This window comes from Mustela putorius, unplaced genomic scaffold (assembly GCF_011764305.1).
Source record: "Mustela putorius furo isolate JIRA1106 unplaced genomic scaffold, ASM1176430v1.1 tig00000166_pilon_pilon_pilon, whole genome shotgun sequence".
In the NCBI taxonomy this organism is placed as follows: Eukaryota; Metazoa; Chordata; class Mammalia; order Carnivora; family Mustelidae; genus Mustela; species Mustela putorius.
Genome location: NW_025421301.1, coordinates 2,321,274 through 2,335,170, shown reverse-complemented (window position 1 = coordinate 2,335,170; position 13,897 = coordinate 2,321,274). Strand labels below are relative to the sequence as shown.

The following is a 13,897-nucleotide window of genomic DNA, read 5'->3' as shown; positions in this document are numbered from 1 at the left end:
CACTCATGAAGTAGTTGATCAGGGGCTCAGAAGGGACTTCCTTACATAGGCCCACTGATAAGGTGTTAAGGTCTGTTATTAGATCACTTTTCTAGTATAATAGGGTCAGTTTTTCTATTTTTAAAACAGTTCTAGAAAGTCAAGTTCCCATTCTTTATAAAGTTCCCTATCTTGCTAGACTGTTCTGTTATTTTTCAGTATCCTTATCACAAAATACTTCTTTTCTACAGACCCAAGGTCAGTAGCAGATAATATCAAAGCCTATCTGTTCATTATATTTTTCTGTATTTTAGTGACAAAAGCTGATCCTGCTAACTTTTGGTTATCATTCTGACAATAGCTTTTGTTCAGACAGGTGTCCCCCCTCCCCCGCTGCAATTCTTGCCTTCGTGGTGTGGGAAGAAACACATGAAATACATGTCTTGTTATTATTCATTTGGTTGAGAAAAAAAAAATGAACTCAATGTAATGCTCAAGTTATGATCACTTTCTAGGCTTCTTTTTGTATATTCTTTCACATCTCTTGATTTCCTTTTAAAACCAGTGCCGGCCATTCTGCGTGAAGCAATTCCAGCTACCACACAGCACATTGACAGCCAACTTCAGACTGCCCAGGACCAGGCATACCGCTACACGGCCATCCTCGAGAAGGCGGCCAGCAACCCACTCCTGAGCATGGAGCTTCAGCCATCCATGTTAAAAGAAGCACTGTACAATGTGCGGCAGTATGAGATCTTCCTTCAGATCATTCTGGTGAGTGAGTGTCAGGATTTGGCCTTTTCCATGCATGGCAACCACTTTACAGGTTACGGACCTATACGAAAGGCAGAATCAGGTCATTGCTAAAGGAGGTAGCCTTCGTAACTTGCTGAGTTTATAATGCATCTTTAGGGCCAGAAACAGAATTAGAAATGGGGAAGTTGGATTTTTATTTTCATGGAAAATGCTGGTAGGAATTAATTTCTAGTTTTTGATTTTCTTTGGTGCCTAGTGGAATGACTGCTCACATGCTGGGATTCAGCAGTTTTGTGTATGTGTCTAAGTAATACTGCATCGCTTTCACACAGGGCAAGTGTCTAATGTATTTTGGGGCTGATAGTTGGCGCCCAAATAATTTTTATGTAATTATTTGTTGTTGTAAAAATTGGTTGAAAAGACTTTTATTGCTGATATTTTTAGATCTAAGGAGCAAGCCAAACAGTATCCCCAAATAGTTGGAGAATGTGATGATTTTTAAACTTTTTTAAAAAGTGGCAGAGCACTTTCTTTCAGATGGAAAATTGCACAGAATCCCAAAAATACAGAACAGGTATCTAGATGAAAGGATTGAGGGACCTTTTCATCAAGGAACAACCCCATTCCACCCTAGGGTTCTAGGGAACACAGTCTGTTAACTACCTCTTGGCAGCAAGCTGTTCCTGTCAGTCAACGTTTTTGTTATTTGGTGTTTCATTTGTTTGTTTGTTTGTTTCTAGTTTATTGAAGTGTAATTGACACACTGAAGATATTCAAAGTGTGCAATGTGATGATTTGATGTGTGTCTACCTTGTGAAAGCAATTTCTCCCATCAAGTTAATTAACACATTCATCCCACTGGTCACTGTTCACCTTTACACAACCTCTAACCTTCCAGTAACTGTGAGATTCAGGGTCAGTGGACTGACTTTATATGAGTGAATACTAATGTCTTGAAGGATAGAGCAGGATGTGTTTTTAACTTGCATCTTTATGACTTGTTACTTTTAGAGGCACTTGATCTGTCTCCTTCCCTTCACTGTAAAGAGTAGAAAGATAAAAATCCAGGTGACATGACATCATTGCAACAAACTAGGAGGTGGTCCTCACAGCTGTCCCACTATCCAGTTGCCTTCAAAAATGAGGACCCTAGATCAGCTGTTCTAAACTAAATCATTCTTTTGGGAAAGTGTTCCTCTACCACTGAGTTGTGGCCATCAGCCTTGTATAACTAGTCAGATACTAAGAGGATTTTACAGTCAGTTTTTTTTTTTTAAAGATCTTATTCATTTATTTGAGAGAGAGAAAGAGACAGTGACATAGTGAGAGAGAACAAGCAGGAATGTAGGCTCCCTGCTGAGTGGGCAGCCTGATGCGGGGCTCAATCTCAGGACCCTGGGATCAGGACCTAAGCTGAGGGCAGATGCTTAACTGAGCCACCCAGATGCCCAAGGGTTCTACAATCAGTTTATCTTGAAGTGCATGCAGATCCACAGGAGTATGAGTCTCACATTTACTTTGTCGTCTGTGTTGGGAAGGGATATCAGAAAAAGGAACCTTTGGAGACCCGTCACTCATAGCATAAGGACGTTAAATTATATTGTCTCAGAGCATTCAATCATTCAGCTAACTTCCAGTCTGAAAGTCTCATTGGAGTTCTCATTCGCAGCTAGAGGGACAGTGAGTATAGGGTATAAGTGACAAGTGTGGGCTCTGCAACCAGAACGCATGGGTCCTCATCCTGACTTTGCTGCTTACTAAATCTGTGTCCTTGATAAAATCGCGTAACTTCTCTGTGTCTTGGTTTCCACATCTGTAAAATGGGGTTATTGATAGTTGACACTATCTAAGTAAGGTAGACCAGTTTCTGGCACGTAGTTAAGGGCCCAATAAGATCATGCTGATGCTGATAATGGTTATTAATGCCACCAGCATCATCATGAGGGCCTTAGCAGAGCAGCCCTGATTTTATCTCTGTAGGAGTATGAACTGGAGAGCTCTTATTTTTCTAGACAGTGTCTTATTTCTAAGCCCTTTGCTACTTATACTGTTGAGAAAGTTGTTTCTGATCTCCCTACTCTTCATGACGATTTCTTGCTAACATCTTTCAGGGTCAGAATGAGTTCTCTTCATCATCTGACTCTTTTTGGCTTAATCAGTGTTTCTTCTGTGTTTTTTTTTTTTTTTTTAAGTATTCAATCTTCTCCCATTAATCCACCTTAGTTACAGTTAAGGTTACAGTTACAGGATGGATGTTGGTTTAATCAGTATTATCGCTCGGTTATAAAATATGTCAGTTTATGTTACGCTGAGAATTTTTCGTGTCTGTGAATATTCTTTTTTATGGCTGAAAACATAGCTCCAGGGACACCTGGGTGGCTCAGTGGGTTTAGCCTCTGCCTTTGGCTCAGGTCATGGTCTCAGGGTCCTGGGATTGGGCCCTGCATTGGGCTGTCTGCTCAGCAGGGAGCATGCTTCCCCCTCTTTCTCTGCCTGCCTCTCTGCCTATTTGTGATTTCTGTCAAATAAATAAATAAAATGTTTTTTAAAAAAAGAAAACATATCTCCAGGGAGGAAGTATCTTTAGTTATAGGCTTAAAGAAGTTATGTGTTGAATATAATTTTACTTTGAAGAGCTTATGCAGATTTATTTCTGTTTCTTGTTGCTGTTACACAAATCTAAAGAGACTTTAAGGGCATCATTTTCATATTTGATTTCTAAAACAAAACTAGCAAAGAAGGGGAAAAACTCAATGGTGTAGATGAGAAACTTATTAGATGGAATAGACAGAATTACATGGAGCCTGAAGCAAGGGGAAGGGAGATGCTTAAAGAATAGCATGGGTAAAATTAAAACAGGATGCATGTTACATTGGTGAATAAAAAATTTTGTTAGTTGAAATACAATAATATTTGATATTTTTATGAAGTAATTACTTGTCACTTAAAAATAGTCTAGTAAATGATGTGGTTTGACTACAAGTGTCTGAAGACTCAAATGCATTTTTTTCTCTTCGAGTAATTGTCACTCTTTTGCACTGTACTGATAAGCCCATACCACTGCCATTTCTGGTCATGTCTCAGACAGTACAGAATAAGGGGTAGGAGCTGGCCTCTGGCTTCCGACGGTCTGAAAATTGTCCCTGGGCAATTTATTCACCCTTCAATATCTTGGTTTTCCTATTTATACTCACCCTTTTTTTATACTTATAAGTATTCAATATGATGCTTAGCACACAGTAAGAATACATGTGACTAATTATTTCAGAGTCAGCATTTAATGCCTTAATTTTAGATTACTACTGTCACATTAAAAATACATTATTTTTCTTTCATTGATGTGATTTTTAAGATTTTTTCTGCACTCTTCAATGTAATTTTTAAAAATCCTAGTATCAAAATAGTTTTCAGAGGAACACTTTATTCATTTTGTTATTGAGGAATGGGAAAATAACACCTGAGCAAAAGCTGGGTCAGAGGATCTGCTTTTCAGGAATGCAATTATACTGTGTATCGGGGAATATGTGGAGAAAAAGAATTCCTTTTGAAGAATTGTAGCCATGCTATTTCAAAAGATTCATCCATCCAGCAGATGTTTCTGGAGCACCATCCATAAGCACCTACTGTTCTTGCTTTCGGGATATGAGGGAGAAGAGAATTTCTGCTCTCATTGTACTTACCTTCAGGACATGGAGGGCTTAAAACACATGATTTTTATAGTAAAATTATAAAAACATTAATGTAAATTATGTTGTCTTTGCAGTCAGATATAATTACCTGTGCTCAAGAGGTAGAACTGATGATAAAGAAGTTAGGAGCCCAACTGGAACAATTAAAAATGATTGTAAAATCAAAGACAGCTGTCCCAACATCACAAGTCTTTGTAAGTATTTGCCATCAACTTTGACCTTGTTTAAAGGTGAGTATACCTTTGAATCCTATACAAGTGAATCAGAGGTAATTATAATTAGATTTAATTACTAAAAATAGAATATTTGTTTTCTACATGTTGACCCCATTCTTTATGGTTGTTTTGTAGTAGTAGCGTAAGTCGGATAAGAGAATCCCCCTTGCAGGCAATTGCTACTAAAAGAGATGCAGATGTGTATTAAAGTAGCCATAGTATCAGTAAAGGCTGTGGCAACAGAATGGATCCCTAATGCAGTGTTCACAGTGGCTGGTTACAAATTGCCTTCAGGGGCGCCTGGGTGGCTCAGTGGGTTAAAGCCTCTGCCTTCGGCTCAGGTCATGTTCCCAGTGTTCTGGGGTTGAGCCCCGCATCAGGCTCTCTGTTCAACTGGGAGCCTGCTTCCCCCTCTCTCTGCCTGACTCTCTGTCTACTTGTGATCTCTGTCAAGTAAATAAATAAAATATTTTATAAAAAAATTGCCTTTAGCAAAGAGGTGGTGTAACTTGTGACCTTTATGAAGAGACAGAGGATAATCACTGTGTTTATCAGGCCTATATGTATACTGACTTTCTGATTATCTGTACCATCTTATGGGCAAATCCGGTAGCCCTAGGGAGGTGTAAGGTACAGTATTTTATAGAGATGCAGTATTTTATAGAGCATTTTGAGGCTATGATAATTTTCTGTAGTCAGTTCTAATATTAGGTTTTAAAAACCAAGAAACAAAGGCTAAGTTGTTTGACTTATTAGTAGGGCCTGACTAATATCCTTATGTTTGTTCTGTAAGTCAGTGGCCTTTAATATTAATGAAAAACTTTATCTCACCGACCTAAAATCTTTGACTTGCAGCTCACAAGATATGCCCTAAGATGTGTCTCTAGATTTTCCAGGTTCTTTGGAATCATGATTGAGCCAGAGAAATCTAATAATGAGTCATATTTAGCCTTTTTTTTTTTTTTAAAGAAGCTATTTCCCCTTGACTCTTTGAGGTTAAGCATCCATAAGTATTTGGTTTTTTTGGGTAAATTAACTTTATGATGAACACTCCAAGATAAAATGATTTGAAATAAAATACAAGATTTTTTTCTCTTGTAATTTAGGAGTCCAGTTGCTATGTAGATTTTATTATTTAACCTCAGGAGACTTTGACTTCTCTTCAGGAAGAATTATTTCTTTACAAACACAAATTTGTTATAAGTACAGTGATTTATAATTTTGAGATTACATTTTGAACATTGCTTTCTCTTCCGCAGCCCATCTTCATCGCACTTTCCAACCTGTGGACTAGCTTCCAGGACGAAATTGTTTTGATTAGTGTCCTCAGTAATTTAACAACTCGCCTTGAACCATTCCTGGGTACTCATGAACTACTCTTTCCTGAGAAAGTCATGCAGAATCTTCTTGATGGGCTGACTGTGAAAACTGATGTGTCTAGAGTGAAAGAACACCTGGGTAATAGAAATCTTCAAATTGTCTCTAGAATGAAGTCACTCTTTTGTTTTAAAATCTTCATGATTTAGGCACTTGGTGGCCTCAGTCCGATGAGCATGGGACCCTGAATCTCAAGGTCATGAGTCAAAGCTTCACGTTGGGTGCAGTTTATTTAAAAAAAAAAAAAGTAAAACTATTATGCTCTATCTTTCTGATAAGGTATTAAGCATCTTTCTTGATTAAAAGAATACTAATGTTCATCATAGAAAATTCAGAAGACAGAAAATATATGAAATGAGTACCTTACTATCCCATAATAACCATTCTTAATGTTGTTGTCAGTGTTTTAGTTGATAGTGATGTTCCTTGCCTATGCATTTCTATTTTAGTCCTAATGATTTTATTATTGATTGATTCATAATAGGAAAGGATATTAAGCCTTGCCATATTTGTTGTAAGTAAAGCTCTATTTCTTTGGAGTGCTATTTCCCATATATCTTCCTCAGAGCCAGGCTGAAACTTATATATCAGTGAATTTTATCCCTGTAAATTTGAGCTTATTTTAGATGCTTTAAGAGATGCACTGATTCTTATGGAAAGGCTGTCTTTATTAACAAACTGCTTTTTACTCTTTTGGTGTCTTCTGTCTTTCTTACAGGTAACTTGAAGTTCATGAGAAATGCCAAAATAGAGTCTGGGAGTTGTTGCCTAGAAAGGTTTTCCCAGAAAGTGAAACTAGATAATTTACTCCCTAAATTTCCTTTTCAAATTCAAATTTTGTAAAAGTGGAAAATAAAAATGACGTGCTTATTTCCATTCTTAAATATTAGAATTAAAAAAAAAAAACCCTGAAAACTGAATTAGAGAGACTCAAAGGCATCCTTCCAGTTCAAATTTTTCTACTCCTTTTCTTTTATTAAAATAACATATCTACACAGATACAACATGAAATTGAAAAGTTCAAGTCACTTCAACAGTAGGTATTAAACTCAACCACATTGGCAAAGCAATCTTGGAGTTAATATGTCGTTTCCCCCATATGCTGCAACTTTATATTCAAAAGGACACTATCACGTTATTGATCCCAGTGAACTGAGAGACCTAATATTCTTCTAAAAGAATTAACACTTGCCACATCTCATCACTGTTTTGAGGATTTCAGTCATATCAGGAAAGAAGAAGAAGGCTTATCTTCCCCCAATGTTGGCATTTACTTCTAGTTGTGCCACAAAGACATCTGTGGTATCGCTGTTTTGATACAGAGCCCCGCCCAGAAGCGTAGTAGGATTGCAAGAACAAAGACCCTTGAAGATCAGTTTTATAAGTACGTGTTTTTGTGTGGAGAAAAATATTTAGACAATGTGTTTATCACATGCAAATAGGTAAGCTAACGACCATTAGGAAGAATTTTGTAAAGTGTAAAGAATAAAAATTGATACCTTGCTATCAAAAGTAAGTTACTGAGAGATATTTCCTTGAGTCTTTCTGCTCAGAACATTCTCTGTTGTTTCAAGAAGCAATAGTCCTAGTATTATATGAGCACCACATTCAAAGTATTTGGCCGCCTCATATATTACGAGAGCTCTGCTGTCTTGAATGAAGTTGATCCCTCTCTATTTTAGTCACATAGCAGCCAGTCTTTTTTGCTCATTTCCTTGGGCTGTTTACTCTTCTTGTTGATTAAAGTTGTTCTTGTCCTCTTTCATTTTAGAAGATAGAGTACATCTGGTAGATTTCAGAAAACAAGAATGGCTTTTCCCAGAAACAACAGCAAATTTTGATAAGTTGTTAATTCAGTGTCGTGGATTTTGTCCTTATACATTTGCTACAGCAGATGGTCTTCTCCTTCCAGGTATATTGTTGGAAATAATGTTATTTTCACTTCCACATTTTTTCTTTGAATAAAGTGCTATTGTTGTCACTTTTTTTTTTTTACTTACTCACTTTTTAAAATTTTGTGGGATCTGATGATGAACTAAGAAAGGAGCTGCAAAGATGATCCAGACCATCTTCATCTTTGAGGTACTCACAGAATGATCTGGTAGACTGATAAAACCAAGAAATGGGGCTACAAATGATAAGTGATGGAATGTGTGTATAATGAAATATGGATGTGACAGTATCATAAAAGGACTGATGACTCATAAGTCCAATGAAGGATTCCAGAAATTCACATGGCATTGCTAAAGTAGATCATCTTCCAAAGTAATTACTTGAAAGAGCAACACTAATTTGGCTGGTTATGTTTATTATTAATAATAAATTAATAATAAAATTTAATAATAATTTATTAATAATAATAAAATTAATAATGTTTATTAATAATACACTGTCACTTTATGGTTACAGTCCATTGACATAAATCAGGATTTCTGCATAAGTCAGATCTAAGGAAATGGCAAGTATTTTATCAAATAAAATCTCTCTGTAATGTATATATTATGAGAGCTTCCTCAAAACAAAGAGTAGGCCAGAAATTATTACCCAAAAGTGCTCTATGAATTGGAAATAAAAAGTCAGCTAGGGCTAGAGTAAAAAGAGTTTGACAAAATTATTTATTTATGTATTTATGTATTTATTGATTTATTTGAGAGAGAGTGAAAGAAAGCATAAGCAGGGGGAGGAGCAGAGGGAGAAGCAGACTCTCTGCTGAGCAGGGAGCCCGATGCGATGCGGGGCTCAGTCCGAGGACCCTAGGATCATGACCTGAGCAGAAGGCAGACACTTAACCGACTGAGTGACCCAGCCATCCCTGACAAAATTACTTCTAATTTACCTTACATCATTAACCTTTTCCTTTTCTCTGTTCTTTGTTATTTCTTTTGTTACATTTCATAATTGTTTGTTGCTTTTTTATTAGAAAGATTTCTTGGAATTGTGTGTATACATAGGCTAGAGAACACACATACTGGCTCATTTTTTATGTTATTAGATTTTTCGTAATGGCAGTAACAGAAGATTTACCATAGGGAGCTGAGAGAAAAGTATTCGGAGGCCCCATGAGGATCACTGATACTGGGGAGGAAACGGTCAAGAGCCATGAAGGAGTAAAGCAGGACAAATATAGATGGTTTTTCCCCTCCCCTCCCCTCCCCTCCTGTCCCGTCCCCTCCCCCTCCCCTCCCGTCCCCTTCCCTTCCTTTCCCTTTTCCCCTCCATCCATGCATCCAGCCCAGATAAGAAGGGAAGGGAGTCATGAGAGACACAAACACAGAGAAACATGGCTGTAGGGTCACGACAGTCAGCATGACGTGGTTGGAAAATCTATGGACTAAGATTCAGGAGAGCCTGGTTTCTAGTCTAGGTCTGCTTAGACCCTTCCAGCTTACTAACTAGGATTCTAATAAAAAGAGAGAAATAAGAAAGTAGAAGGGCTTGTGAGTGTCAGAATCCTCTCTGAGTCCTGATAACTTTGTTTACTACATTATTTATATTTACTACATTATTTTCTGGGCAGCAGCAATCTGCACTACCTCAAAGGAATTCTGTAGGACATCCGTCCTGTTCAGGACTGCAGACCACGTGGCTTAAAACCCCAAGGTGACACTGTGGCTTACCAGTTGGGGTCCTTTGCACATGATATCACTGATTTCATTGCCAACCAATCTCCCTTGCTCACTATTCCAGCTCCACTGGCCTTCTGGCTATTCTTGAACATTCTAGACACATTTCACCTCAGAGCCTTTGCCTTGCTATTCCCTCAACCTGGAAAACTCTGTCCCCCATACAGCTACCTACCTTGCTCCTTCATTTTATTCAGCCTTCCTAGATCACCCAATCTAAAATATCAACCTCACCCTCTTCCTTTTACCATGTGTTTAGCTGGCTTGATGCTTAATTTTTTTTTTTTTAAATCTACAGTACACTCTGGCCTATGGTATATTTGTTGATTTACTGAGAGCAGGAACTTTGTTTTCTTTTATATCCTTAGTGCCAGGAATAGGGCCAATACATTGTGTTGAACACATGAAAAAATAAGTAAGACAGTATTACTATCTCTTACCAATTATGTGGATATTTAATAAATCCTATTTTATGTAGTATTTGTTCACAGTGGGAAATACTTCTTAACATAGAAAGTTGTATTGGGGGCACCTGACTGGCTTGATTGGTGGAGCATGGGACTCCTGATCTTGGGGTTGTGAGTTCAAGCCCCTCATTAGATGTAGAGATTACTTAAAAATAAAAAAATCTTAAATAAAAACAGAAAAAGAAGAAACCTCTATTTTGAAAAAGATGTCCTGTCTTTCTAGTTTTTATAGAATTAGTTTTAAAACAATGCTTGTAGTAGTTAAAGGAGATTTGAAAAAACCGTCAAATGTCTAAGTGGTTCTCATAAAAGATTTTCAAACACCTTATATCTGGATAGCAAATTTTTATATAAACCATAGTTTAAGATTAATTTAAATGAATTTCACATAAAATATCATTTAATAAAATGTATTATTTAAAATTGCAAATTGTACTATTTTAGCAAAATGAAAAGTGTAAGTCATATGTTAAATATGCAATATGTGGGGTGGTTTTTTGGATGTATTACAAACGTAGAATCACTTAATATTTTATGCCTAATTCATTTCCTTTTCTTAATTTTCAGGAAATCCAGCAATTGGGATTTTGAAATATAAAGAAAAGTATTACACTTTCAATACCAGAGATGCTGCATACTTATTTGCAGAAAATCCTGAAAACTATATTGGTTTAATTAAAGAAAAGGCCAAAAAAAATGCAGAATTAATTCAGCTCCTGGAACTTCATCAACAGTTTGAAACCCTCATTCCATATTCTCAGGTTAGCATAGTTGGTATTTTAAGAATTTATGACTTTTAAAAGTACAGTTAACTTAAAGTTAGACTTTGTTGTAGAATGGTTCCTAAGTCCAGGCAGAGACAGGCTCCGAAGAGGGCCTCTAACACTGTCAGAGATTCATCAGAGGGACACTAATGAAATCCATAGAAAATAAGGCTAACAAGTGAAGGAGCCAAATTGATGAATTAGATTGGAAAACTCTGAAAGAGAAATACTACATTTAGATAAATAATTGAAACTATAGTGTTTTCTTATCTAAAATTAAAGAAGCTTAGCACAGATAACACAGGTGATAACTTAGAGCTGTAAGAGAACAGGTCTGTGTGTCTGTCTCTGCACTCCACACTCTGTACCATGCTGCTTTCCTTACTATTGCTTCCTAGTATATCTTACTACCTAAGAGGGTAACCTCTTTCCTTTCCCTCTTACTTTTTCAAAATTGTCATAGATAGTGAGGCATAAATCTTTATATATCCATGTAATTTTCTTAATAAATTTGCCTAGTTCCCCCCCAGATCTTCCTGAGATTTTAACTGGAATTGCATTAAAATAATCAAGTGAAATGATCAATAATTTTTCGTGTTTATTATATTAGGTTGTCCCATCCATAAGAAGTACCTGTTACTTAGTCTTTTTTCTGAGTAATTAGTAGTTTCATTAAGTATGTCTTAATAAAACATAATGGTTTTTGTTACATTTTTTACTCTGCCTACTTCTACAACTGTACATGATCCCAGCAGTGACTGGTAATGATAATAATAATATATGGTTTTCAGTACGATGCCACTCAGTGTGACGACACCACCATTGAATGAACAATTCTCCTACAGAAAGGGTTTTGTTTCTAGGCTCTCGATTGCGTTCCACTGGCCCAGGCTTTTCCAGTTTTATATTTTTTATTCTTTTGTGGTGTCTTTTCACAAATGAAAGTTACGTATTTTATTAATCTTTTTTCTCTCATGTCTTTAACTTTTCTGTCTTGTTTAAGAAATCCTCAAGTATCTTAGATCATAAAATTATTCTCCTACATTGTCTTGCAATGAATCTGGATTTACCTTTCACACCCAAGTTTTTAATTGACTTGGATTTGATTTTTATGTTTAGGGGAAGGTGAAGATCTAATTTTAATTTTTTTTCCATTTGAGTAGTGAATTGTCCCAGATTATTTGTTCAATACTCTGTCCTTTCCCTACATCTACAGTGTCTTATATGCACAGATGTAATTTTTAGGTTCTCTATTCAATTTTTCAGTTAAAAAAAATCCCTACCTATATTTTATTAGAGCTTTATTATAAGTTTCAATACCTGTTGACTAAGTTCTGCCACTCTTTCTAAAGAATCTTGGCTATACTTGACTCTTGACTTTCCATTATAAATTTGAAAATTACATTGCCAAGTTCTATAAAAAAAAACTTGAAGGAATTATGAATTTGTGTGTCTATAGACAAGAATTATTTGGCCTTGCTACCACTTATATATAACTTACAGAGTTGTAAGATTCCTCGAAGACAGTGAAAGGCTAGAATCAGATCATCAGAAAGGTGTGCTATAAGTAGATCATGCACAATTTTCCATTAAAGTACAATTCCTCCCCTCCCCCAGCCATTTAATTGGTCTTGTTTTTCCTCTTCTATATATTTAAGTTCCAGCTCTTCCTCAGTGACTTTCATATTTCAGAGCTGTAGTTCTTATAATTATTTGCTAGCTATTTACTTGAATTGTATTATATTGCTAGTCATCTTGCAGCATGTTTTTATCTCTCTAATTATATCATAACATCATTTTGAAGGCAAAAATGATATATTAAATGGTAGGGCAATCAATGATTATCTGTTGCTTGATTTGGAGTAAGAATTTATATTTAAGTTTTTCTTCATTGAGAAAATGAGAGAAGGAGCGTGAGTGGGGGCGGGGGAGGGGGAGGCAAATGGGAAAGGAGAGGCAGACTTCCTGCTGATCAGGGAACCCAGTGAGGCTTTTGATCTCAGGCTTCTGAGATCATGACTCAAACTGAAGGCAGATACTTACCCAACTGAGCGTCTCAGGTGCCCCTTGGAGTAAGAAGTTGATCTTGAATGGATGGATACAGGTATATATATATATATATATATATATATATATATATATATATATATATCTGAGCCATAAAAAAGAATAAAATCTTGCCATTTGCTGCAACATGGTTGAATCAAGAGGATATTAGGCTAAGTGAAATAGGTCAGTCAGAGAAAGATAAATACCATATGATTTCATTCATGTATGGAGTTTAAGAGACAAAAATAATGGGAAAAGAGAAAAAAGGACAGACTCTTAAATATAGAGAACAATCTGGTGGTTGTCAGAGCAGAGGTGGGTGGGGGGATGGGCAAAATAGGTGAAGGAGATCAAGAGTAAGCTTATTGTGAGGAGCACTGAGTAATGTTTAGAATTGTTGAGTCACTGCATTCTACAGCTAAACTAATATATAACACTGTTATACCAGAATAATAAAAAAAAAATCCAGTCTTCTCTCCCTTCTCTTTACTGTGATCTGAGTTCTTTGGACATCTACCACCCCCTCCAGCAGTTTCATATACAGTATAATCATATCTTGTTTAGCCTGGAGTTAATATTTAATATTTTAATAGTGAGGTTGTGAATAACACAGCAGAAAATCGAAATATCCAGCTAAAACAAAACCATCTTGGATAATATGCTGAGTATGCATAGTTTGGGTTCAAGATATATCCTAGGGGTTCCTGCCTGGCTTAGTCAGTAGAGCAAGGGATTCTCTTCTTGGGGTCATGAGTTCGAGCCCCACATTGGGTGTAGAGATTATAAATAAATAAACTTTAAAAATCTCATCATCAACTGTCATTAAAAAAAGATATATCCTAAAGATGTATTGATATTTTAAACAAATTTGATTCATATTTAATATTTAATGGCTATTTTAAACTGTCAGTTTTTAACAAACTATTCGCTTATGCTACCAATTTTGAGAAGGGCATTTGACTTAGGAAAGAGTGACAT

General features: G+C 36.2%; 1 protein-coding gene across 5 annotated transcripts in view; it reads left to right on the top strand.

Annotated features, from left to right (window-relative positions):
- CFAP206 (cilia and flagella associated protein 206) overlaps positions 1 to 13,897 on the top strand; it is a 48,690-nt gene that overhangs the window by 26,237 nt on the left and 8,556 nt on the right. For all 5 annotated transcript variants that reach the window (XM_013063754.2, XM_004766935.3, XM_004766937.2 and 2 more), the window contains exons 7-11: positions 545 to 753; positions 4,499 to 4,618; positions 5,899 to 6,097; positions 7,788 to 7,928; positions 10,674 to 10,867. In XM_013063754.2, coding sequence (XP_012919208.1) covers positions 545 to 753; positions 4,499 to 4,618; positions 5,899 to 6,097; positions 7,788 to 7,928; positions 10,674 to 10,867 — 863 coding nt within the window. The remainder of the gene's footprint in view (positions 1 to 544; positions 754 to 4,498; positions 4,619 to 5,898; positions 6,098 to 7,787; positions 7,929 to 10,673; positions 10,868 to 13,897) is intronic.